This window comes from Canis lupus, chromosome 5 (assembly GCF_011100685.1).
Source record: "Canis lupus familiaris isolate Mischka breed German Shepherd chromosome 5, alternate assembly UU_Cfam_GSD_1.0, whole genome shotgun sequence".
Classification (NCBI taxonomy): domain Eukaryota; kingdom Metazoa; phylum Chordata; class Mammalia; order Carnivora; family Canidae; genus Canis; species Canis lupus.
The window spans coordinates 64,491,944-64,519,226 of record NC_049226.1 but is presented as its reverse complement, the minus strand read 5'-3'; the positions used below and the strand labels follow the sequence as shown (position 1 = coordinate 64,519,226).

General features: G+C 48.7%; 1 protein-coding gene across 1 annotated transcript in view; it reads left to right on the top strand.

The window, feature by feature from the left end:
* Positions 1-4,388: 4,388 nt before the first annotated feature.
* SPG7 (SPG7 matrix AAA peptidase subunit, paraplegin) overlaps positions 4,389-27,283 on the top strand; it is a 38,547-nt gene continuing 15,652 nt past the window's right edge. Inside the window, exons 1-9 of the mRNA XM_038538013.1 lie at positions 4,389-4,609; positions 7,330-7,432; positions 9,062-9,151; positions 17,942-18,183; positions 20,533-20,672; positions 22,078-22,180; positions 23,611-23,736; positions 24,290-24,452; positions 24,789-24,962. Of these exons, the coding sequence (XP_038393941.1) occupies positions 4,427-4,609; positions 7,330-7,432; positions 9,062-9,151; positions 17,942-18,183; positions 20,533-20,672; positions 22,078-22,180; positions 23,611-23,736; positions 24,290-24,452; positions 24,789-24,962 (1,324 nt within the window). The 5' untranslated portion in view covers positions 4,389-4,426. The remainder of the gene's footprint in view (positions 4,610-7,329; positions 7,433-9,061; positions 9,152-17,941; positions 18,184-20,532; positions 20,673-22,077; positions 22,181-23,610; positions 23,737-24,289; positions 24,453-24,788; positions 24,963-27,283) is intronic.

The window sequence follows — 27,283 nt, the reverse complement described above, 5'->3', positions numbered from 1 at the left end:
CCCAGCCACTAGCACCAGGAAAGCTTCAAAAGACTGCAGCCCCAGACATTGATGAACTGAGGAAAACTGAGCCTGAGCCACCTGGTCAACCACACCCAGATTCCCGATCCAGAAAACTGCGCGACACAATGAATATTGTTTTAACTTGCCAAGTGTTAGGGTCATTTGCTCCATATCAACAGATAGCTGATACTATCAACAGAACAGATTAAATGAATGAACTTGATATGTGCTCTCCAGAGCTATGGGAGTTAATATGTAGAGAAGCAGCCCCTGCCCTTTCGGGATGCCCCCTGGACATCAGTCAAAAATCTCACACACATTGGGAATCCCTGGGTGGCTCGGTGGTTTGGCGTCTGCCCAGGGCATGATCGTGGAGTCCTGGGATCGAGTTCCACATCGGGCTTTTTTTTTTTTTTTTTTTTAATTTTTTTATTTATTTATGATAGTTACAGAGAGAGAGAGAGAGGCAGAGACACAGGCAGAGGGAGAAGCAGGCTCCATGCACCGGGAGCCCGACGTGGGATTCGATCCCGAGTCTCCAGGATCGCGCCCTGGGCCAAAGGCAGGCGCCAAACCGCTGCGCCACCCAGGGATCCCCTTTTTTTTTTTTTTAATTTATGATAGTCACAGAGAGAGAGAGAGAGAGAGAGGCAGAGACACAGGCAGAGGGAGAAGCAGGCTCCATGCACCGGGAGCCCGACGTGGGATTCGATCCCGAGTCTCCAGGATTGCGCCCTGGGCCAAAGGCAGGTACCAAACTGCTGCGCCACCCAGGGATCCCCTACGCATTGGGCTTCTGTGTGGAGCCTGCTTCTCCCTCTGCCTGTGTCTCTGCCTCTGTGTGTGTGTGTGTATGTGTGTGTGTGTCTCATGAATAAATAAATCTTAAAAAAAAATCTCACACACGGCTGTCTTGAGAAACACTGAGGATACAGACATTTAGTCACACACAAATTTCTGTACAGGATTTTGCTAGTAGAAATGGACTTTTTATCCTTTCAAGAACAAAATCTATGATTACAAAATCTTGTACATATGATGACTGAAAGCCAGCTAACAAGTGATATGAGAAGAAATAATTTCCTAAGAAAGATCTCTAGTTCAGAAACAAAATTTACCCAAACTCAAAGAAATGAATGAATTTACTGAGACGTCCTATAAGGGAGTATATCTTATAGAAGATGTCCTAATATTAGCCAACTACCTTATTGTGGATCAGGTCATTCCAAGCTATGCGACGTGGCCTCAGCAGGATGAGCTAGCTGCCCGGCAGGATTACGGAAGCCACAATTACATGGCACAGCCACCTGAGGCCCTCAAAACACAGGCTAAGTGTGGAAGCAACTGTGCTTGAGAAAAGAAAAGAGTTTAGAAGTTTAGTTGCTGGGGGATCCCTGGATGGCTCAGCAGTTTAGCGCCTGCCTTTGGCCCAGGGTGTGATCCTGGATACCCAGGATCGAGTCCCGCATTGGGCTCCCTGCATGGAGCCTGCTTCTCCCTCTGCCTGTGTCTCTGCCTCTCTCTGTCTCTCATTAATAAATAAATAAAATCTTAAAAAAAGAAAGAAAATATAGACATTAAAACCAAAAAGGGCCCAAAAGATCAACTCCTGTGTCAACTGCTAGCATGTCATTCCTACTTTAGAGACAAGGAGGACTTGTCAGGATTCTGAGCGCCAGGACCCCAGGGGTGGGAGTGGGCAGGGGTCTTCCCATAGCGCAGGCTCGAGCACATGCACCTCCTCAGGATTGCTTAGTTCATGGGGAGATGTCCACAGATGGTTAAGGGAAGCCACATGGAACTGTCCTGAGGTACACTGAGTTCAGAGAAAGAAGAAATCTTGCCAGGGATGGATGTGGTGGCGGGGAACGCCTCTGAGGTAAGGGCTGAGGGCTGAGGAAGGTCCTGTGAACCAGCCTGCCTAGGCCTGATGTTTCTAGGGTCTGGGTCACAGGGCACCTGGAGGCCTAAACTAGATCCCTATTGTCCAGGGGACTGAAGCAGGGCAGGTGCAGAGTCACCTGAGGGCCTGGACACAGCCAAGCTCCAGAACAGTTGTTAGATGCATCTAAATAATGCATCCATAATCTCTTCTCCCACAATCTCATTTGCCATGACATCCCAGGAAGAAAAGTCCTGGATGAAAAGAGTTCTGGCCTCATGGGCTGTTCTCAGGTTCTTTTATTGCATGTTATTGTTATGACAGCCCCGTGGGAAACTCAAGGCTGCTATTAGCCTCATTTTGCAGATAATTATAACCCCATTTTACTGTCAAGAAAATTGAGGCTTGGGAACCCAGTAACTTGCTCAAGGTCACAGGCTGAGGGCAGAAGCCAGTGTTCTTCCACCAGAGGCTGGCCCTTTGCCACTGCACTGCTTCTGAGTTGTTGCCAAGAAGTCAGACCACAGTAACAATTTTACTTCAAGTGTTAGTAGGATAGTATCTTACACTCTTCCCAAACATGTTCACATTTCCTCGAGGAGGCTTTGAATCACAAATCCTCTGGACTGGATGATGAGGGCATAGGCCTGAGGATGGGGGGCTAGGCTGTTTCCTGTCAGGGCACATTGCACAAGCTTCGATAAGGTGCAAGAAACCACGCTCTCAGAAGTCTGGTCACAGTCACAGGACTGGTCTGGGTAGAGTGAGGGCAGGACAGCTCTAGCTGGAAGGCACAAAGTGAATGGGACGACTTAACCAGTAGCGTATGGAGGGGGCTGGGGGGCTGGAGAAGAGGAAGATGGTACGAGGACAGGAGAAACAGAGGAAAGGCAGTGAGTCCAGGTGTGTGAGCCACTGGCAGCCTGGGGCCTAGGGGTCACTCTCTCTGCAAACCAACTTCCAGTAACCACCTCTGCAAAAGCACCAGCCACTGAAGAGCTCAACACTCGTAATCAAGTTACTGACGGTAAAAAATGTCCCGAAACTTTTCCAGTTTCTGCAGCAAAGGAAGGAAGGACACACAAATCACAGTACTTGTGTAAGACGAAAGGAATCATGGTGGAGGGTGCAGGCCCAGAAACCAGTCAGACCAGCTCAGAGACTCTGTGCCATCACTTCTTAGCTGCGACCTTCAATGCGTTACTAAACCGCTGAGCCACACAGGCCGCCCCTCGATGCGTTACTTTTAATTTCTGAGGCTGTGTCCTCATCCATAAAATAAGTATTAAAGTACCTCAGAGGGGACACCTGGCTGGCTCAGTGGTTGAGCGTCTGCCTTCAGCTTAGGGTGTGATCCAGGATGGAGTCCCACATTGGGGCCCCTTAAGGAGCCTGCTTCTCCTTCTGCCTAAGTCTCTGTCTCTCTCATGAATAAATAAATAAAAAATAAATCTAAAAAAATAAGTACTTCAGAGTTGTGACTATAAGGGTACCTGATATGGGGCACCTGGTGAAGCGTCTGCCTTGGTTCGCTTCACAACCCCAGGGTCCTGGGATCCAGTCCCATCTCTCCCGCTAAGGCGGGGGTGGGGGTGGGGGTGGAGTCTGCTGCTCCCTCTCTCCCTACCCAGGCCTTGCTTGCGCACGCGCTCTCTCTCTTTCTCTCTTAAAATCTTAAGAGTATCTGCTATGGAGCCGGGCACCAGCTCTTACTAAGATGCCTGTAGGAATTTGTGGAATACAACGTTACCATAACCCTACTCTGGAACATCCACCTAACCTTTCAGTTTTCTAGGAAAGGAGCTTTTCGGCTGGCAGTCAGCAGCTCTTCAGCAGCGTCAAGGCGGAGCCCTCAGGCGCTGGGCCTCAGGCCGCAGGGAAAGGGTGCACAGGTGGAGTAGAGGGGCGGGGGCGCCGACACACTGACTCCAGGCTGCCATCCTAGTCACCGGGGCTGGGCACCACTTCCAGACTTCGTCGTGCCGTTGGCAGAAAGTCACTAGTTACCATGATTATCCGAAAGGAAACACTCTTAGGACAAGGACCCCGGCACCCGAGGGTTCCAGGCCACCCTCCCTCCGCTAAGCCCCAGGCTGGACCCCAGGCCCGACCGCTGCACTTGCAAGGGCGAAGCCCTGCGGTCAAGACACGGACAGATGGACCAGGGTCCCCGGTCCCCAGATGGTCGGGGTCTGGATCCCCGGTGGAGGCTGAGGCCGTGGGGTCGGAGTCCGAGTCCGGGATGGAGACTGAGGCTGGGGTCCGGGTTGAGTCCGGGGTTTGGATCCCGGGTGGTGGCTGAGGCCGGGGTCCCGGACCCCGGTGGCGGTCGGGGTCTGAACGCCGGCTCTCTGGGCTCGTTTCCTCGGGCTCTCCCGCTCCGCCCCGTGACCCTGCGACCTGGCTGCACCTCGCAGGCTGCTAGGAAACACGGGCGGAGCGCGGCAGCGGGTGGACGGCGGGCAACCGGCTTGGGCAGCCCCGACTGCGCAGGCGCCTTTCGCGCGGCCTCCACTGCGCAGGCGCCGCTTCCGGGCCAACATGGCGGCCGCTCTCCTGCTGCTGCGAGCTCTTCGCCCGGGCCCTGCTGTGGGGTCTGGGCGACTGCGGGGCCCCTGCTCTGGCTGGACCCTAGGCCTCTCCCCCGGGGCGGGAAGGAGGTGCCTCCACTTCGTCCACAGGCCTCCGACCCGACTCGTGGGGACCAGAGACCACGCCGAGCAGGTAACCGCCGACCTGGGGTCGGGGACCGCCCATTCCTGCCCCACACGCTGCTGGGCCCTCCCGCAGCCTCACCCCTCATCCCCTCACCACCCCCATCTCCTCACGTCCCCCCCATCCCCTCACCTCTCCCATGCCCTCACCCACGCATCCCCTCACCCCTCCACTCCCTTACCCCTCACCCCCATCCCCTCAGCCCCTCACCCACGCATCCCCTCACCCCTTCATTCCCTCATCCCTTCATTCCCTTACCTCTTATCCCCTCACCCCCATCCCCTCAGCCCCTCAGCCACGCATCCCCTCACCCTCATTCTCTCACCTCTCAGCCCCCATCCCCTCACCCCCCTCCCCTCACCCTTTCATTCCCTCATGCCTTCCTTATCCCTTCATTCCCTTACCCCTCATCCCCTCACCCACGCATCCCCCTCACCCCTCATTCTCTCACCCCTCAGCCCCCCATCCCCTCACCCCCATCTCCTCACCCCTTCATTCCCTTACCCCTCATCCCCTCACCCCATCCCCTCACCCAGGCATCCTCTCACCCCTCACCCCCCATCCCCTCACCCCCTATCCCCTCACCCCTTCATTTCCTTACCCCTCGTCCCCTCACGCTCGCATCCCCTCACCCTTCATTCTCTCACCCCTCAGCTCCTCACCCCCAGCCAGCACCTAGCCGCGGGTCCCCCCATTCCCCCCACCCCAGGGCAGCCCTGGAAGAGACCCCGCACAGGCCCCAGCCTGCATCTTTCCAGCCCTTTTCTCGTGTATTGATTTTTTTCTGCCCATTTGCTTACTTTCCTAGCGTCTTCAAACTGAATCCAGGGATGCCTGGCCCAATCAGTGGAGCAAGCGGCTAGATCCTCGGGTTATGAGTTCGAGCCCCATCCACGTGGGCTGTAGAGATTACTTAAAAATAAAGTTTTAAAAAATGTTTAAAAACCGAATCCAGTAAGAGTTTGACCGAGAACTATTTGACCATTGGCTCACATACAGACGTTGTGAGGATGATGGTACCTAGCCATCGCTCAAGTGGGAGGACAGTTTTGTATGAGCAGATCTCCCTCAGCTGTCTTAGGTTTGTCTCCTAGCGGAGGGCGTTATGGACCTGGATTAATTGAGCACTCTTTTTTTTTTTTTTTAAAGATATATTTATTATGATAGAGAGAGGCAGAGACACAGGAGGAGGGAGAAGCAGGCTCCATGTCGGGAGCCCGACTCGGGACTCGATCCCGGGACTCCAGGATGGCTCCCTGGGCCAAAGGCAGGCGCCAAACCGCTGAGCCACCCAGGGATCCCCCTAATTGAGCACCCTTAAGTGAGGGCTGTGCTTCAGGATCTGCTCAAGTGACCTCTACCTAGAAACAAGGATCCCAAGCTCTAGTGCCATCTTGGCTGCTTTTTCTTCCAGTCCTTTCTTAGGAGCTTAACATACTTGAGGTCATAATTTATTATTGTTCTTTTTTACCGTAACTTGAAGACCCGTTTGTATTATAGTTCTATTGTAGATCACTGGTTGTTCCTCCCGAGCCTGAACCTGAGGGACGTATAGATGTATTACACTTTTTTCCTTTCTACTTTTAGTTCTATTGAAAAGGAAAATCATAATTAATATTGTCTTTAGTCTGACCCCATGCTTATTCTATGAAAGGAAAGGCTGAAGTAGGAAATTCACATATTGTGGAATCTCCGCAGGCTCCCTCACCAGTGGCTGTAACAGAAGTAAACTTAAGTAACCTGGGTTAAACAAACTGTTTGGATCTGACTTTAGAGAATGACAATTTTTAAATTTTTATATCTTTCAAATTCATGATACTCGTTTATTAGGCCCAGTCTACATTCTGTGTCTACTCCTTATAGGACTCCTGAACTCAGTCATCACTGAGCCAGGTGTAGTAGTTTTAATTAAGTGGGACAATAACTATAGATGAGGAATGTTCTTCCTGTTGCTAACAGGAAATTACATGGAATGTGCTTGCTACCCAAAAACATTGAGCAGGATATTACTTTATTTTTAATATTTTGTTTATTAGAGTGAGAGCGAGCACAAGCGGGGAGCATAGGGAGAAACCTCCCCACTGAGCAGGGAACCTGATGTGGGGCTCCATCCCAGGACCCCAGGATCCTGATCTGAGCTGAAGGCAGACACTTTACCGAATGAGCCACTCAGGCACCCCGGGGTATTACTTTCCTTGATAGCAGGGCAGAGATGAGCTAAGGAAAAAATTAAAAACAAAGAAATAAAACAAATGAAGAAAGTGCCAACAAAGAGATAAAAAAATTAAATTGGATCATTGACCTTGGCATAAAACACAAGTGGGAAAATGCTCATCTTGAAAGCAGAACTTCAGAAAGACAGACTAGTAACCCCCTATAGTTCCTGAAAATGTTCTGCAAGGAGCATTGTCTGGAGAGGTCAGGTGTAAGGGCTCTGGGCCCTCCCTTCCACTTAGCCCTTCCAGGGAGCTGTGATCCTCAGGGCACAGAATGGCAGTCTGCACTCCCTGCCTTTCCTTCTATGTTTCTTTGACTGGCTTCCTTGCATCACTTTTGTTTTGATGTTGAAAGTTTGAAATAATGCTTAGATCATATATCAGGGCAATGTAAACATTATAAATATTTGAGTTCTCAGAGGAGATTTTGCTACAGACTCCAGATTTTCGGTCCACATTGCTCTGGTGTGGTATTAGTGTGATCCATCCTCTGTGTTTTTTGTTTCTTTTCAGAGTTTGCAGCTGTGCCTGCTAACCCCTACCTTTGAAGGGCTCACTGGATTGTTGTTGAGACAGCATCTAGTCCAGAATCCAGTCAGACTCTGGAAACTCTTAGGTGTGTATCTTCTGAAACAGGTGATAGGCACATCCTGTGACATCTATAAATAAATTAGGGTGATATGGCTGGTTTGACACTGAGAAACAAAATCACTCAGAGGAATTTGGCTTCTGTGTAATGTGAGCACTTTAGATGCTCTAAAGTGAAGTTTGCAAAGATAAAGTCTGAATAGGCCACTTGTGCTTATTTGAGTCATCCCCCTCCCTGTATTTTAAATTCTGGCGTATAGCAATAATTGGGCTGCTTACAAGGGTTTCCGTGTTCTCTAGCCAGCTGCAAGAAGGTCTAGTAAGGATCTTCAAAGTGGCTCTGTATGTTTATATCCAGTAGGCAACTACAAATAGGTCACAAGTAATTCATTCTTAACAGTTTCATCATTCAGTGAGATACCATGACATCCTTAGGAGAGATCTTAGGGCAAAAGGACTTAGGACCTTCAGGATTGACACCCGTGATCTTACTTCCCCTCTATCCAGTTGGAATAGGGAGAAGTGTAGTCTTCCAGCTCTTAGAGGACGGTAAGTGGCTTGGTGCCCACATGTGGTCAGGAAGAGCCACTCGGCATCAACTCGCTCATCTTCTGTGTTTGCCCACATAAGGCACCCAGTGGCACACGCTTCACTCTTTAGCTAGCCTGAGCCCTTGTCAAGGGGCATCAAAATGTTCTCATTTGTGGTGCCTTTAACGTTGTGAAGAAACCTACAGCTCTCAGAGTTGGTGAGACACTTTCTTTTCCTTGTTTTTAAAGATTTTATTTATTCAGGAGAGAGAGAGAGAGAGAGAGAGAGAGAGAGGCAGAGACATAGGAGGAGAAGCAGGCTCCTCACAGGGAGCCTGATGCAGGACTCGATCCAAGGACACAGGATCATGCCCTGAGCCGAAGGCAGATGCTCAACCACTGAGCTACCCAGGTGTCCCTCTTTCCTCTCCTTTTATTTTTATTTATTTATTTATTTAGTTTTTAAAAGATTTTATTTATTTATTCATGAGAGACACACACGCACACACAGAAAGAGACAGAGACACAGGCAGAGGGAGAAGCAGGCTCCATGCAAGGACCCTGATGTGGGACTTGATCCCGCGTCTCCAGGATCACACCCCGGGCTGTAGGCGGCACTAAACCGCTGCGCCACCAGGGCTGCCCTCTTTCCTCTCCTTTTAAACATTAATTTAATTAGACAGTGGACAAGACAGAGCCTTTCATGTGAGAAGTGTTGTGTCTTGGTGATGGTGGCCACTGGGTTGCTGTTGCTGCTGCACATGTCAAACCACCATGTTGCTCATTTGTTTAAATTCATTTAAAGTGACTGAAAAAAAAATAAAGTGACTGTGTGTATAGAAGGGGTTGTTCTCCACCAAACTCATGAGACTTGCTCAGTATATGGTCATAAGTTTTTTTCCTTTGCATTGCTAATTTGAATTACAAAGGTATTCTGTAGGTTGAAGTAGTTTATTATTCTATAATTAGCAGTTACTATACTAAGAGTGATTACCACAAACTTCTAGATCTTAGGCATGCAGGTTTCAGATGGCTTCTGTTTTGGTTTGGTTATTAAAGAATGCACTCTTCTCCTGATGCTCCCCTGTAGTGACAGATCTTGTTGACATGTTCCCTATTCCTTACAGGTGGCACTCGCTATTTTAACACCTCCAGGATGAAGCAAAAGACTAAGGACAATGATAAATCTAAGGGGAGGACCCCTGAAGATGATGAAGGTATACCTATTTGACTTTCTTAAATAATGGCTACCTTGGCTGTCTTCACATGTGTATTCTGGTCTCAGCAACAGGAAATCTATCTAAGAAGTAGGGTGAACCCAAGGGCGCCTGGGGGGCTCATTCAGTTAGGCATCCAAATTTTGGTTTTGGCTGAGGTCATGACCTCAGGGTCCTGGGATCAAGCCCCACTTCAGTCTCCATGCTCAGTGAGGAGTCTGCTTAAGATTCTCTCTCCCTCTGCCCCTTCTCCCTGCCCTGGCTGTCTCTCAAAAAATTTTTTTAAAAATGTAGAGTGAATCCTGGCACCTGTGTCTCCCTTACCCTAAGCACACCTACCCTCAATCTTTAATGTGATTACTGGATCTTTTCCTGCCTGTCCTTTTAGAGATGCTTCCATCAGCACCTGTGTCCCTTGTCAGGTCCAGACATCTAAAGGCAGGCAGAGTTACTGTTCTCTGCATGGAAAGAGTGAATCTCACATCTGCGTTGTACTCAAGTGTTCTGGGGTTGGGAGGAAGGCACCAGGACACCTTAGTTGAACCCACCCCACACACACTCCTGATTATGTGTTGACTTGAGAAGCAGCCCCCAGAGAAAGGCTGGTACAGTGCATGGTCTTTTTTTTTTTTTTTTTTTTTTTTTTAAGATTTTATTTATTTATTCCTGAGAGACACAGAGAGAGAAAGAGAGAGGCAGAGATACAGGCAGAAGGAGAAGCAGGCTCCATGCAGGGAGCCCGATGTGGGACTTGATCCCAGGACTCCAGGATCACACCCCAGGCCAAAGGCAGGCGCTAAACCGCTGAGCCACCCAGGGATCCCTCAGTGCGTGGTCTTGAGCAAGGAGTGGGACATGTCGCTATCCTGTGTGAGTGACCACTCTGTGCCAGTTGGCCCCTGCTATAGCCCCAGTTCACAACAACCTCACTTGAAAATCTTGAGTCTTGGGACACCTGAGTGGCTCAGTGGTTGAGCATCTCCCTTTGGCTCAGGGCTTGATCCTGGAGTCTCAGGATTGACTCCCATATCGGGCTCCTTGCACGGAGCCTGCTTCTCCTGTCTCTGCCTCTTTCTGTGTCTCTCATGAATAAATAAATAAAAATCTTAAAAAAAATCCTGAGTCTCATCTGCTACAGAATTAGGACTCTGATCAGGCAAAGGGGTGATGGGGAAAAAAGGTCAGTTTCAACCAAATTGACCCTAAAGTAAAAGCTGGCTGCTTGGAGCTAATGACAATGGAAACTGCCAACTACAGCAATGTCCGGAGTGTGCTCAGCACTGTACTAAGTGATTTTTTATTTTTATTTTTTTATTTTTAAAAATTTTTTTAAAAAATTTATTATAGTCACACAGAGAGAGAGAGGCAGAGACATAGGCAGAGGGAGAGGCAGGCTCCATGCACCGGGAGCCCGACGTGAGATTCGATCCCAGGTCTCCAGGATCGTGCCCTGGGCCAAAGGCAGGCGCCAAACTGCTGCGCCACCCAGGGATCCCCTGTACTAAGTGATTAATACATCTTTTCAATTAATTCTCTCCCCATAATTGCCCTGGTATTGTCCCCTTTTTATACACGAGGATATCAGATGCCTGTCCTGTGCAGAGTCTCCAGAAGGACACACAGGTAGAGATATGGTTGTCTTGTCAAGGAAATCCCTCATATTTAGGTGCTGATTTTGTTTTGCTTTACTTATTTTATTTTTATTATTATTATTTTTAAAGTAATCTCTATGCCCAAAGGGGGGCTCAAACTCATGACCCTAAGATCGAGAGTTGCACATTCCACCGCCTAAGCCAGCCAGGTGCCCCCACAATTTCCAGCTCTTTAGGAACAGATCTTAGCTCCTGGAAACCTGTGGCCATTGTTTGGGTTCAGTTTAGACATTCCTGATTTCAGGCTTCACAGGGCATCCCTTCTGGCAGTCACTCGTATCTTGCCAAGAGAGCTCCTGGGGAGCTTGGCTCTTCCTCAGAAGGCTTCTGAGTTCAAAGGTTTTCAGGGGTGGAGGATGAGGGTTTGGCACGTCAAAAAATTTATAGGATTTTGAAAAACAAATGCCAGTGAGGGTGATAGTGATAGATATTAAATTTTTTTTCTCCCCTGTGGCACCTGGGTGGCTCAGGGGTTGAGCGTGTGCCTTTGGCTCAGGGTGTAATCATGGGGTCCTGAGATTGAGTCCCACATCGGGCTCCCTGCAGGGAACTTGCTTCTTCCCTTGCCTATGTCTCTGCCTCTCTCAGTGTCTCTCATGAATAAATAAATTAAATCTTAAAAAAAATTTTTGTTTTAAATTTTTTTCTCCCCCCAAATTAATGTGTTGGTCTGGTAATAGGTAGGTAGTTTAATGGAACAAAATAGAAAATCCAGAAGCAGAGTGTGGTTTATCTTAGAATTCATATGTCACTATAGTGGCATTTCACGCAGTAGCAGAAAAGAGGATTGTGTATGAAATGGTTTGGAATAGTTGCTGTTACTTGGGGAGAGACTACATCACATGTACCAAAATAAATTCTGGATAGATTAAATCATTAAATCTAAAAAGCAGAACTATAAAAGAATTATGGAAAAACTTGGGGGAATATTTTGTATCTCAAAATGGGAAAGGCCTTCCTAAGTGAAAGAAAGAATGATGAAGGGTTTTGTGAAGGAAGAGGCAGTGGGTGGAGGGAGGGCTTGCAGCCTGCCTTGCATGTGCGACCCAGTTACTCAGGCACGTGCTTGGTTCTGCTGATAATTCTGATTTCTGAAGGAATGACTGGCTGCTTGGCACACCATAGATGCTGGACTGTGTGCTTACCAAGTGCTCCCTGTCACAGCACCATCAGCCAGTAATGTGCAAGGGATAATAGCAGCAAAAGTCAATGTCAATCCTTCCCTTGCTGCATCACACAGTTGCACACATTTAGTGTGTGTCTCCTCTGCCTTCTTTTTGTGATTTGTCTATTTATTAGTTTCGCCTGGAAGGTCCTATAACCTGACTGCATACAGGAGGCACAGCTCAGTTTCTTATCCTCAGACCTGCTGAGAGTTTTTTTTTTTTTTTTTTTTAAGATTTTTATTTATTTACTTGAGAGCAAGCATGAGTGGGGGAGGTGAGGAGAGGAGAGGGAGAAGCAGAAGCAGAAGCAGACTCCTCAGGGAGTCTGGGAGGGACTCAGAGCAGGGAGCCCAACATGGGGCTCCATCCCAGGACCCTGGGATCATGACTTGAGCAGAAGGCAGACACTTCACCAACTGAGCCACCCACGTGCCCCTGCTGACACTCTTGAATGAAAAGAGCCAATCCCGAAAGATTGTTTACGATATGGTTCCCATTTATAGAACATTCTCCAGGGACAGTTGCAGAGGTGGCAAGCAGATTATGTTGGCAGGGCCTAGGCTCTGGGCAGCCCTCGTGGGATGGAACGCCTGTATATCTTCACTGGCAGTGGATATCTGGTAAAAGTACACAGGATAGGGCGCCTGGCTGGCTCAGTCTGTGGAGCAGGCAAGTCTTGATCTCGGGATTGTGAGTTCAAGCCCCATGCTGGGGGTCGGAGGTTACTTACAAAAAAGAAATATTTTACCCTACTCTCTTTTTAAAAAGTGCACAAAACTAACACACACATAAGAGCACGTGTCAGCTGGAGTGGTCTGCATAGGGCCAGGAGCTGTGTCACTGTCCGGTTTGTAAAAAGTTACTGCTGGGGCTCCCTGGGTGGCTCAGTGGTTTGGCGCCTGCCTTTGGTCCAGGGTGTGATCCTGGAGTCCTGGGATCGAGTCCCATGTCGGGCTCCTGGCATGGAGCCTGCTTCTCCCTCTGCCTGTGTCTCTGCCTCTCTCTCTTTCTCTTTCTCTCTTTCTCTCTCTTTCTCTATGTCTATCATGAATAAATAAATAAAATCTTAAAAAAAAAAAAGTTACTGCTGGAAGCAACCGGTCAAAGGATAGTTTTTTTTTTTTTTTTAATTTTTTTTTTTTATTTATTTATGATAGTCACAGAGAGAGAGAGAGAGGTAGAGACATAGGCAGAGGGAGAAGCAGGCTCCATGCACCGGGAGCCTGACGTGGGACTCGATCCCGGGTCTCCAGGATCGCGCCTTGGGCCAAAGGCAGGCGCCAAACCGCTGCGCCACCCAGGGATCCCCCCAGTTTTTTATTACTGCTTATGAATATGCATAAAATCTACAGTATCGCGAAATAAAAAGTTTAGCTGAAAAAGCAGTTGCTGGAATTTCCAGACAACTTTTATGTTAGTGCCTCATGTCCCTGAGAATTGAGAACACCCTGAGTATGCTGTGGAGTTGCCTCTCCATCTGGGTCAGGACCAGCACCAGATGACTGTTGGATAGAACTGGATTGTCACCGTGATCCTTAGAAGCTTCTCACTGCAGTGCATATGTTCAGGGTTAGTGGGAATAAGTTCTCCTAGAAGGATTTCTGGACTGAAAGCCTGGGGCAGCTCTGGTAGCTGTCTCCCTGGAACTCAGGCGTGTTGGTTACTGACCTATCTACGGGTGGGTGATGCAAGGCACCCTAGTAGTGATAGATGCCATCCCCCTAAGAGAGATTTTTGGCACCAGAGTTTCTGGGAGTTCTGTCCAGTGGGTGGACAGTCGGGTGGCCAGGAGGCAGCAGTGTTTCCTGGGCTTAGTCCTTGGCTCTCTCCAAGCCTGTTCTTTGTGTCAGATGCCAAAGTAGATGTGCACCACAGGGAGCAAAGCACCTGAGGGCTGTCTTCACAGATGCTGTCGGATGCAGTGGAGGAAGGGGGTCTTCCAGGGACAGGAGAGGTCTTCTACATCGAGAGTGATGAGAGACCATTTTCTGGTTAGAATCTGAGGGTCAGATTTTGTTTTATCTCAGACCTCAAACATCTTACTTTCATGTAGCCAATCCTCTGTCTCATACCTGCATCTTCCTTTACTGGTCCTCTTTTGTCTTTCTCAGACTGGCCCTCATAATTTCATTCCTGACCAACGCCACAGATATGTGGGGTTTTTGTCTGCTTTTTTTTTTAAGATTTGTTTTTCAGTAACCTCTACACCCAATGTGAGGCTCAAATCCATGAGTCTGAGATGAAGAGTTGCAGGTTCCACTGACTGAGCCCGCCTGGTGTGTTTTTACATTGGATTTCCTTGGGCTGAAGTTTCAGAAGTACAGTTAGTGAGTTAAGGGAACGGTGTTTTCTGTGGCTTCTGACACACTCAGCCAAATAGCTTTCAGGAGGGCTTATTCATTCATACCCCTTGACAGCGTGTGCAGGGCCAGTTCTCTGCATCTTGTGGGCCTGGGTTAGCGCAAATGGACAAAGCACATGACCAGATATCTGCTGCTGGTACAGCCCTCTCTGTGAGGTCCTATCTGGAGGGGGCGTGCCGCTCCATCTCCCTGGTACCCAGGGTGATTTGGGCTCAGAAGCCAGAATATGAGTTCTATTGAAACATGCAAACAGTTATAACCTGACCTCAGTGAACCGTCCTGGAGCTTCAGAGTAGGTTCCACTCTGGGTTGGGACCTCCCTGCTCCTTAGCCTGGAGAGCCCTCTAATAATGAGGTATGCAGTCTCCGGGCCTGGTCAGGCAGACCCTTTTCCCTGAAACAGGCCGACAGGGCCAGTTCCATGTGTGTCAGAACATCTGGCTGGTATTTTTTTTTTTTTTTTAAGATTTTATTTGTTTATTCACAAGAGACAGAGAGAGAGGCAGAGACATAGGCAGAGGGAGGAGAAGCAGGCTCCATGCAGGAAGCTCAATGTGGGACTCAATCCCGGAACTCTGGGATCGCCCAGAGCTGAAAGGCTGTCGCTCAGTTACTGAGCCACCCAGGCATCCCTGTCTGGCTGGTTTTTATTTGAAAAGGGTCGGATTTATTTTTTAAAGGTTTTATTTATTTGAGAGAGAAAGAGGAGAGAGAGAGAGAGAGCTCGATCCCAGGACCCCGGGATCATGATCTGAGCCAAAGGCAGATGCTTAACCTACTAAGCCACCCAGGTGCCCCAAAAAAGGTTGGATTTTTGTGAAGGAAGAAGAGGTGTTTATTGTAACCTAAATCCAAGCTGTTGTTTTATTTTGAAATTCTTACAAAAAAGTGCAGAGCTGTCTATTATTTTAAAACCAAGCCAGGGACGCCTGGGTGGCTCAGTGGTTGAGCGTCTGCCTTCAGCTCAGGGCGTGATCCTGGAGACCTGGAATCGAGTCCCACGTCGGGCTCCCTGCATGGAGCCTGCTTCTCTCTATGCCTATGTCTCTACGCCTCTCTCTCTCTCTCTCTCTCTCTCTCTCTCATGAATAAATAAATAAAATATAGTTTTTTAAGATTTTATTTATTCATGAGAGACACAGAGAGAGAGAGAGCGGGGGGCAGAGACACAGGCAGAGGGAGAAGCAGGTTCCATGCATGGAGCCTGATGTGGGACTCAATCCTGGGACTCCAGGATCACTCCCTGAGCTGAAGGCAGACGCTTAACTGCTGAACCACCCAGGCGTCCCAAATAAATAAAATCTTAAAAAAAAAAAATCAATCCATATCTGGGGTTCCTGGCTGACGTGGTGGAACATGTGACTCTTGATCTCAGGTTTGTGGCTTTAAGCCCCACATTGGGTATAGAGATTACTTGAAAAAATAGATGAAACGTTTTTTAAATAAATGAAACCAAGCCATATCTTTTATTTTTATTTTATTTTTTTTTTTTATTTATTTACTTATGATAGTCACAGAGAGAGAGAGAGGCAGAGACACAGGCAGAGGGAGAAGCAGGCTCCATGCAGCGGGAGCCCGACGTGGGATTCGATCCTGGGTCTCCAGGATCGCGCCCTGGGCCAAAGGCAGGCGCTAAACCGCTGCGCCACCCAGGGATCCCTAAGCCATATCTTTTAAAAATCATAGATCTGGTTCACATTCTGCAAACAGATGTGTGTGAGTTGTAGAATTGCTGCAAGCCCTTTTCTGTATGGATGTGATGTTGTGGCAGGCAGAGCAGTGAGGAAACTCATTGTTGCCACATAGCCTGCCAGTGGTTTGTGGACTGCAGCCACTGGCCAGGAGCTTGGGGATGTGCGCACAATTTCAGGGTCTCGGATCCTATCTATCATGCAGAGTTTCTGACAGAGAGACTTTCATCCTGCTGATCCAGTGTCACGTGGCTTGCCAACTTGTTTTAGTTGACAGTTGATGACTGTCAACTTTGTTAATTAGAACACAAGACTGAGGGTTAAATAGACTAATAGAAAATTAAATGGTTTCTAAATAATTACCTACTCACCTGAGAACATAAATTTGCTTTCCAAGACAAATGGTACCTTCATTTTGTTGCTTGTTGTTACTATGTGCTATAAATATTAAATTTGCTCTTATAGTCCGGTACCATATCACGTAACACGTGAAATGTGCTTTCACGTTTTCAGAATGATTGCTGACACAGGTTTCTCTGTAAGATTCATTTTGCATTTTTAAGCTGATTTAAAATGCTTTTCAGTTCCTCTAAACTGATAGAGAGGAAGCCAGTGTGTTTGTGGATGGTACACCTGTAGGTAGGGCCGAGGGAAGTGGGTGGATACTGAATTCCAGCTGTGATCTTGTCTTTGGAGAAGTGATCACACGTATAGCTTGAGCTGAGCCCCATGTCTGTGTGGGGCCCTCCTGCTCCTGTAACCAGGTCTCTGCTCTTCCCTGAGTGGATGCTTCTGTCTGTGCAGGCAGGAGAAGTAAATGGTAGAAGCTTTGGTTGTTAAGATATGGCAGGGCTGTCTTGGGCAGGACTGGTGAGGGACTGTACATAATGACAGATCTGATGAGGTCTGGATGGAGTGTTGGGAGGATGGCCCTGACAGTAGTCCAGGCCTCTTGGTGTGTCACTGCAGGTACCTGGTGCTTCTAAGGACTGGGCTGGGCAGGTCAGTGAGGTGATAGGGCACATCATGTAAATGAGATGCAGAGAACACCCTCTATCCTCAGCAGGGCAGGGGCTTATCTGGCTGGTTTGGGAGGAAGACTGTGGCCCAACCTTTGGTGGCTGTAAGCAGGACCCTCCCGTCTGTGCTCTGGCCCTGAGGGAGGTGACTCCTGTGATCCTCAGTGTCCCCCCAGTCCTCCCAGTGGTGGCCATGCTGATTGCTGCTTCTCCCGGTTCCGTATGCCCGGTGCTACTCGCCTGTAATGTCAGCCTTCAGCCTCCATGCGCTACTACCTCCCTGGGTGTCTGTCCCTAAGGTCAGGGGCTGAGTTTCCTGTCTGTCTGCCACCCTCCCCAAGAACTGGGCATGATGCAGTCTATACCCTAAGAAGGGCATGAGTAACTGAATAATGTGATGGGGGGGGGGGGGTGGGAATTTAGCTAATGGTTTGGATAAACACTTGGTCTTTGGGAACAATCTTGAATTAAGTGGTCCCCACCATAGGTCCACAGACTAAACTTTTTATTTTTTTATTATTATTATGATTATTTTTTTAGACTAAACTTTTTAAATGTACTGTTTTCAAATGAACAGGTTCAGGATAGGTGGCTGTTGGGCAGGGGATGGCAGACTGTGGTAAAATGTGTTTCATTGTTATTAATAACTTGCATGTGTGCCACATACATCCTTCATGATCCTGCCAGGTCAGGGGGTCCAGTGTGCCTGTGGTGGGGGGCGTACTGTGGAGATAGGAAGCTTTTGATTCTGAGTAGACGGGACCTCAGGCAATGGTGTGTGGCTCGAATCACCTGTTGGAAGTTGGCCAGCAGGCTTGGTTGGCCTTCTTGTGGCTGGGCTGTCCTGATGCCCTGCCTGCAGCCTGTGTCTGATGCTCCCCCGGTTGCCCTGCTTGCAGAGGAGAGGAGACGCAAGGAGAGAGAGGACCAGATGTACCGCGAGCGGCTGCGCACTTTGTTTGTCATCGCTGTGGTCATGAGCCTGCTGAACGCACTCAGCACCAGCGGAGGCAACATTTCCTGGAATGATTTTGTCCACGAGATGCTGGCCAAGGGTGAGGTACAGCGCGTGCAGGTGGTGCCGGAGAGCGACGTGGTGGAAGTGTATCTGCACCCTGGAGCTGTGGTGTTCGGGCGGCCTGTGAGTCAGGGCAGAGCTCCTTTTTATTCTGTCCCCACTGCCCTGAGACAAGCTGGAATTGGAGGGGGGGTCTTGGGGGCCTGCAGCTGTGGCCCTGAGGACACCTGGGTCTGTTGCTGGCTGTAGATGAGCACCCAGTGCAGCTTTGGGAGCTGCTGGGGAGTGTCCAGGAGATTCTCTGGGGCACGGTGAGGGTGGCTAAGAGGTGGGGTCAGAGGCCTGTCCCTCAAGAGGAGGGAAGAGCAAGTTAGCAGGACCCCTTCACCTCCCCACCTCAGGTCCCCCGGGAGGCTCCCGAATGCTCACCAGAGGAGGGGTCAGGAAGGTAGGATTTGGTCCCAGGAAGAGGGCTGGGCATCAGGAGTAGGGGCACTGGGCCCCAGAAGCTGACTAAAAACCTGCTGTGGGATTTTTAAACTGTCCTCCTTACCCTGTAACCACACTGCTGGGAGGCCCAGGAAAGATAGTGATGCGAGAATATCTTTTGAAGCATTTTTCCTGATCCTTTTCCCTAGTCATCTCTATAGTGACATTAAGAACTGTTTTATTAGTATTTTATTTTATTATTTTTTTAAGTAGGCTCCACCAGTGTGGAGGCCAGTGTGGGACTTGAACTCATGACCCTGAAATTAAGAGTGGGATGCTTAATCCACTGAGCCACCCAGGCACCCTTATTAGTATTTTTAATCCAGGGTCCCATCAAGGACCATGAATTGTATTTAGTTGTCATGTTTCTGTAGTCTCCTTTTTTTAAATGATGGGAGACTCCTTTTTTAATGATGTCCAATGTGGACTTAACTCCGCTCTGGTGGAGCACGGGTGTACTCTTGGGTGTAGTGCTCTGTCCCTTACAACAGCATCAGGGTTGCTTCAGAGCATGCCCTTTTAATACCCCAGCTCCTGCTTGGGTTCTGGATAGGGCTGAGTGCCAAGCACCTTGTTTGCAGCTGGTTGTCAGTTTACAAGAGCTTGTAACTTAGTTGGGGATGACAGGCTTCTCCCGGCCCTGTGTACTAGGTTACCTGGGTGACCTTGCAGAAGCAAGTGGATGGTCCAGGCCCCAACAAAGAAAAGACATGGGAGTTGATTTGGCTTCTGGAATCAGACATTTTGCTCTTGGCACCTGGCATAAAAAGATCATTGCTAGTTTTTTCTGTTCTATTTACATGGCCAGGCAGGTGTTTGAGTGACAGAGGCATGTGTAAAGTCCAGATCAGGCGTTTAGAGGTCTATTAGGTTATTTAAGCAACTGAGGCTACCAGGTGTTCCCATGCAGACTACGATCAGTGTGTTTTGGCTGGTGGGTACCCCCATCTGCTTCTCCCATCTGGCCTGTGACCCTGTGACATGCAGCCTGGCCAGCCGCTCATTCCACAAGGAATCTTCTGAGGCTCTTAAGAGCAAGAGGAGTATCTGGTTGCTCCATGTAGATTGCACAGTGTATTTAGAAGCTGAGTATGGGACAGCTTAATTCTTTTTTTTTTTTTTTTAATTTTTTCTTTTTAAATTTATTTATTCATGATAGTCACACGGAGAGAGAGAGAGAGGCAGAGACACAGGCAGAGGGAGAAGCAGGCTCCAAGCACCGGGAGCCCGATGTGGGACTCGATCCTGGGTCTCCAGGATCGCGCCCTGGGCCAAAGGCGGGCGCCAAACCGCTGCGCCACCCAGGGATCCCGGGACAGCTTAATTCTAAGAAGCATTTGGACCAGGTCCTTAGGAGAATGATACAGGACTGGTATGATGCTGTCCAGGCCAATGGAGATCATCAGAATGGCCCCTTGCTGGGTGACTCAGGTCAGCTCACAGAAAAGGGATTGGGGGACCCAGTGTGGATGTCTGGCTTGCTATGGAGCCTCCTCTCAGTGAAGCTTGTACCCCTGGAGGAGGCAGTGATGTCACTTCAAGATACTTTACCTGCTCACTCTCCCTGAGCCCTTTCTCTACCCGAGAAAGGTTTACTGAGAAAGAGAGAAATCCACCGCTGAATTTTAGATTTAGCCAACGGTCAAGCAGCAAACCTGTGTTTCTTGTCTTGGTGGGTTGCCTACAACCCAGCAAGTACCTCATGTCTGTCATGTGTCTCTGTGCTCTGCATGCACAGCTGAGGCTGGGTGATGAGTTTAAAGCATAAGGCCCACCCTCCATTTTCTTAAAATGCACCTGTTAGTGAAAGTAGAGCCAGCACATGTGTTGAGAATTTGTTGTCATTGTGATCTGGAAAAGGATTCTGAATGGCAGATAGAGGTTGCTGCCCTCTGGAGCCCTGCAGGGTGTGAATACTGTGTCTAAAGGCTGTCCTCAGCTGACCTGTTTGTCACCTGCACTGCCTCTGCTCTCTGCCCCCAGCGGCTGGCCTTGATGTACCGGATGCAGGTGGCAAACATCGACAGATTTGAGGAGAAGCTCCGAGCTGCTGAAGACATGCTAAATATTGAAGGCAAGGACAGGATTCCGGTTTCCTATAAGCGGACAGGATTCTTTGGAAAGTATGTTGGTCATTGTTTTGGCTCTTGAACTAAACCAGGCTTGTCTTTGTAATGTGATAACAAACCACAAACATCTCACACTGGCTTGTCCTACAGTAAAGCAGCCCTCGTGTGGGAGTGTAAGTGTGTGAGCCAGTGACCACACATGGTGGGGGAGGGGGCGTCCGTGGGCCTGTTGGTGAGTCTTTCACTTTGTTTAGTTGTCTCTGACAGTTCTTAATTCAGCGCATTGTGGGGCTGCCATCTTGTACAAACGGGGAAACAGAAAGGGGAGTAGCAGGGACGTCCAATAGAAATTCTTGCTTCTGGGCAGCCCCCGTGGCTCAGCGGTTTAGCGCCACCTTGAGCTCAGGGCGTGATCCTGGAGACCCGGGATCATGTCCTGCATAGGGTTCCCTGCATGGAGCCTGCTTCTCCCTCTGCCTGTGTCTCTGCCCTGCCCCCCTCATGAATAAATAAATATAAAAAAAAAGGAAAAGAAATTCTTGCTTCTGTGTGGCAGATGGAAATGGGGACCCGGTTAGGCCCCTGGGACCTGCCAGTCTCCCTTAGTGGAGCACAGTAATTCACAAGAGTCCCAGGGGTATTTAACAGCATGCTGGGGCCAACTGGCTGGAACTCATGGGCAGAGGTTCACTGTTGACTCATGGAGATATGCCCACACTCAGAAAATGTGGGATGCCAGTGACTGGCAGGCACTCCTGAAAAATGACAGGTCTCTCCTGAAGGCACAGGGCTCCAGGGCTGGTGTACTGTAGGGAATGGCAGGAGGTATGGCTGGTGCCCTAGGGTTTACTTTTTTTACTGCTCTGCTTATTTTGCCTTACAAACCAAAACTGGTGGCCTGCTTTATAATGATAATTATTATTATTTAATTCATGTATTTGAGAGAAAGAGACTGAGAGAGCATGCTTGCATGAGCAGGGGGTGGGGAGGGGCAGGGGCAGAGGCAGGGGCAGAGGCAGAGGCAGAGGGAGAAGCAGGCTCCCTGCTGAGCATATAGACAGACATGGGACTCGATCCCAGGACCCCAGCGTCATGACCTGAGCTGAAGGCAGATGCTTCACCAACTGAGCCATCCAGGAGTTCCTGATGGCCTACTTTTGAAAACAAAATATATCAAACATGAAAATCCGTTCTTGTTGGGCATTATTAAAAGGCTCTAGGTGACAGGGTCAGTGTGTGGGCTCCACCATGGTGAGCTGCTGTCTCTGGCCTTTACATGCTCCATGTGACAATGTGGAAAAAGGATACAAAAAAGAATTGGATAAGGATACCCATTTCACAACCAGTTCTGCATACTTCTCAGAGTGGGAGTTGCTTTTCTCCTCTTTGAAGTATCGGTAACCCCTGACTTTGTGAGTTGCATCTATGAGCTGCCATGACTGCCTCTCTCTCCCGCTAGTGCCCTCTACGCCCTGGGGATGACTGCAGTGGGCCTGGCCATCCTGTGGTATGTGTTCCGTCTCGCTGGAATGACGGGAAGGGAAGGAGGACTCAGTGCTTTTGTAAGTTATGAAAATCCTGTCTCACCAAACCTGTGGTTTTAAGGTTTGTGCTTGTGCTTGCTGAATACACCTCACATATACCACAGAGTAAGTGTACAGTGAAAATTATCTTGTCATGATGGCCAGCCTGGAGCTGTGGCCTGGACAGCTAGGCTGCTTGGCTAACTGGGGGATGTACCTGAGGCCTTTCTCTCCCTGACTCCTGGGACAGCAGAGCCAAGCAAGTGTATAGGCCAGTTTATTCTGCAGTTTTTCAGGAGCTGAGCATGACTTATTTTTTGGTTTCTCCTACTAGCTAAGACACAGAAATTTTTAAAGGTTGTCTTTATGTTTTATTTTATTTAAAGATTTTATTATTTTTTTAAAGTAATCTTTACACCCATGCGAGGCTTGAACTCAAAACCCAAGCATCGCATGCTCTACTGAATGAGCCAGCCAGGCACCCCAAACATTAATATACTTTAAAAGCATTCTCCTGGGTCTTCTGGCTGGCTCAGTCAAAAGAACATGTGATGCTTGATTTTGGGGTCTTGAGTTCAGGACTCGAGTTGAAGGTACAGATTACTTAGAAAAAAAATTCTCCTATTGTGGCTTTTGTTGTCACATGAACTTTCCCTCCATGGCGTGTGGGATATGGCCAGTTAGCCCATCAGCAGAGGTGCCAGGGAGGGACCTGAAATCTGGTTGGAGCAAGTCTGCAGAGGTCACCTCCCTGGGAACCGAGACAGGTTTCTACTGAGACCAGGAGGGTTTTCCTGTCTGTAGCTAAAGACTCACACCCTTTTAATGGTGTTTCATTGTGGGACTGTGTTGTATTTTACTCAGCCAGTTTCACCAGTCTTGTATATTTGGGGCTATTTATTTTTATTGTTGTATTTAAATAGTACTGTGATAAATCCAGTGCACAAGCATCCTTTGGGTGCCCGACCATTGCCTGGTGTGCTTCCTGAGGCAGTGTTCAGCTCAAGTTTGCTCCCCTCACTGAGCGCTTTATCTTGCCTGATGGCTCTCCAGAAATTTACCATCTAACATTTCTACCAAACCTTTCCAGAGCTCAGTGTTATTACATTACTTTTATAATCAGAGTTCCACAGTACTGGGAAAAGTCGTATAGAAAAATATAGTTCATGTGCAAGAGGTGTTAAATTACATAGTTTGTATAGGGGGTGGTTTATGTGGGTTTTTTTTAAAGCCAAATTGCTAGATGCTAGATAATTTTCTGTTAATGATGCACAGTAAACATTTCCCCTTGTAAGCCTGAAAGGTGATGTTAAGTCCCATCTGTCTGAATAAGGGGAGGAGCTGTGGGAGATGAGAGCCTGGGCCAAGGGAAGGCAGGGCCCCAGGGATGCAGGCCCAGCCCGGGGGTGCTTTTCTTCCCCTTTGTGCTAGGAGTGCACAGCACCCTGCCGTTTGTTCTTTCTGCCCAGAATCAGCTTAAAATGGCTCGTTTCACAATTGTGGACGGCAAGATGGGGAAAGGAGTCAGCTTCAAAGATGTAGCAGGAATGCATGAAGCCAAACTAGAAGTCAAAGAGTTTGTGGATTATCTGAAGGTAGGTGCACGTGCCAAGCAGGAGGCAGACATGAGCTCCATTCTTTTTTTTTTAAATGTATCTTTTTTTTTTTTAAGATTTTTTATTTATTTGTTCATAGAGACACAGAGAGAGAGAGAGAGAGAGGCAGAGACACAGGCAGAGGGAGAAGCAGGCACCATGCAGAGAGCCTGACGTGGGACTCAATCCAGGGTCTTCAGGATCACGCCCTAGGCTGCAGGCGGCGCTAAACCGCTGCGCCACAGGGGCTGCCCATGAGCTCCATTCTTGAGGGAAGAATTACACTAGTCAGGCAATGTGTGATGGTGCTTGCTAAGCCAGCAGTGCAGGCTGAGTGTGCAGCTAAACCAGTAGAAGGGCCAAGAGCCCATCACTGACTGCACCATGAGCCATCTGGGACACCTGGTCACTGCCGTAGCTCCCTGCTTTTCTCAGAACCACACAAACCATAGCTGATTAATGACAATACATGAGCTGATCTCCATGTGAGTCCTGTTTTAAAAATTCTCTCTGAAACACCTGTGACTTGTGTCATTATCTGCTGCTTTTCCAGAGCCCAGAGCGATTTCTTCAGCTTGGTGCCAAAGTCCCAAAAGGTGCGCTATTGCTTGGGCCCCCTGGCTGTGGAAAGACACTTCTGGCCAAGGCAGTGGCAACAGAGGCCCAGGTGCCCTTCTTGGCGATGGCAGGCCCAGAGTTTGTGGAGGTCATTGGAGGTTGGTATTGCCCGGGGGGCTGTGGACAGGTTTGCCCGACGATTTGTGCAGGATGGCTCTGTCATCACACACCCTTCCTTAGGCGGCCAGATAGATGAAGACATGGGGGACAGAGAAGAATACGTGAAATCTGTGACACATTTATGGAGAGAATTGGGTAGTGATATTCTTTGAAACCACTTCCATGCTTTGCCTGGAGAGTCCAGGGGGGTGAGCATCCACTAGGATGATCCTGTGAGACTTTGTCATCCTCAGTGGGCAGCTCTGGCCCCTGGAATAAGAGTTGGGCTCATCTCCCATTACTTGTCCAACTCCTGGTCCTCTATGTTGCCCTAGGCCTTGGCGCTGCCCGTGTGCGGAGCCTCTTCAAGGAAGCCCGGGCCCGGGCCCCCTGTATTGTATACATTGACGAGATTGATGCTGTGGGCAAGAAGCGCTCTACCACCATGTCTGGCTTCTCCAACACAGAGGAAGAGCAGACACTCAACCAACTTCTGGTGGAAATGGACGGTGGGTGCCCCACACTCCCAGCCTGCTCCTGGGCAGGGGAAGTTTTCTTCTAGATAGACCATGTGACTGGTGTGTATTGTTCTGGAACCTTGCAGTGATGCTCACAGGCATTTCATTTTCCTACAGTCACTGTTTCTCCACCATACCACTGGTCACAGGCACGGGTGTTCTCTGCACTCTCCAGTAGGTAGTAATGAGACCAGGCCAGTTTCAGAGGTGTGTGTGTTACCTTGCTGCACTCAAGAAACACAGGTTTTAATGCTAAAGAGTCAAGGTAATAGTAGCAAAGAAAGGAAAACCTGGAAGCACAAAGGTCAGGGCAGATCATGACACTGTTCTCAGTCTTAGATACACCCAGGGGATTGTATTGTGTGTGTGTCTGCTGCACAGTGAAGTAAAGGTGACATGGGGCACCTGGCTGCCCTAGTCGGTGGACTCCTGATCTTAGGGTTGTGAGTGACATGGAATGGTTTCTTTAAGATTTATAGAGCTAGCGAGAGAGAGAGCATGATGGGAGGAGGGGGTGGGATGGGAGCAGAGTTAGAGAGTATCTGCAACAGACTGCACGCTGAGCACAAAGCCCAACCTATGGCTTGATCTCAGGACCCTGAGATCATGATCTGAGCCGAAACCAAGAGTCAGACACTTAACTCACTGAGCCACCCAGGTGCCCTGAATGGTTTCTCTTTTCACTTACTTTTGTAAGATCTTTTTTTTAATAGTGCATGTTTAATTAATTAATTAATTTTAAAGATTTTATTTACGTATTGGGCACAAGCAGGGATGGAGGGCAGAGGGAGAGGGAGAGAGAATCTCCAATAGACTCCCTCCTGAGCATGGAACCCGACACGGGGGTCAGTCTCACAACCCCAAGATCAGGACCTGAGCTGAAACTAAGAGTCAATGCTTAACCGACTCAGCCACCCCTGTATCCCTATTTATTTATTTTTTTAAAGATTTTATCTTTAAGTAATGTCTGCACCCAACATGAGGCTTAAACTCACAACCCTGAGATCAAGAGTCCCACACTTGACTGACTGAGCCTACCAGGTGCCCCTGTTTTTTATTGTAAAATATACATAACATTTTACCATTTTAACCATTTGTAAATGTTCTCTTTGGTGACATTAAGTACATTCTCATTGTACAGCTGCCGCTGCTGTCCATCTCTAGAACCTTCTCATTTTCCCTGACTGGAACTCTGTTCCCGTTAAACATGAACTCCCCAGCCCCTGGCAGCCACACACTCTCCCCGGGTCTGCGTCTTCTAGGACCCTCATGTGGGTGGACTCCTACACATTTGTCCTTCTCTGCCTCACGCAGCATAACGTCCTCTGGGTTCCTCCACACAGTAGCACGTGTTAGGACTTCCTTTTTTTTTTTTTAAGATTTTATTTATTTATTCATGAGAGAGAGAGAGAGTGGCAGAGACATAGGCAGAGAGAGAAGCAGGCTCCATGCAGGGAGCCTGATGTGGGACTCAATCCCAGGACTCCAGGATTATGCCCTGGGCTAAAGGCAGATATTCAACCACTGAGCCACCCAGGCATCCTAGGACTTCCTTTTCAGGGCTGAATAATACTCCACTGTGTGGCCAGATCCCTTGTGTCTCTCCATTCCCCGCCAACAGTGCCTCGGCTCTTGGAATGATGCTGCCTTCAACTGTGGGCACACAGATGTCCCCTGCGGGCCCAGGGTGTCAGATCCACTTTTAACTTTTCTTCAGTCAGAATTCTATCTCTGTTTTCAGTATTGCAGATGAAGGAGACAATTTTCTTTCAAAGTACTGCTGGTTCTAAGAGAACCACATAGGTGTGTTTGTTTTCCTTTTTGAAGTGCTCCTGCCATTTGGGACGGTGGGTCTTTTGGCAAGTGTGTAGATGCAGAGTTGGATTGTGTGTGAGTAATGATGAACTCTGTTTGAACCTCTCATTTTGAAATCATTTCAGACTTAGGAAGGCATTGCAGAAGCAGTCCATATGTCCCTCCATACCTTCCCCTAAGCTTCCAGGAAGGCTGGCTTGCCCAAGACCAGGGTGTGGGTGTCCTTGAGGATTGCCTCTTGTCCCACAGACATGCCTTTTCTGCTCTGAGGTCCAGTGCAGCCTTCCGTCCTATTGAATTGTCCTGTCACCTTGGTGTCCTTCAGGCTGAGAATGTTTCTACATCTTTGTTTTTGGGACTGGGACACTTTTACAGGCCTTTCCCATTAGAGGATGTCCCCACCATGAGGCCAGCACAGGAAGAGTTCAGCAGTCCCGCACCTGTCATGGTGTACTGCATGGGCACACCTCATCTCTGGTGCTGGGGTTTGCACTGGA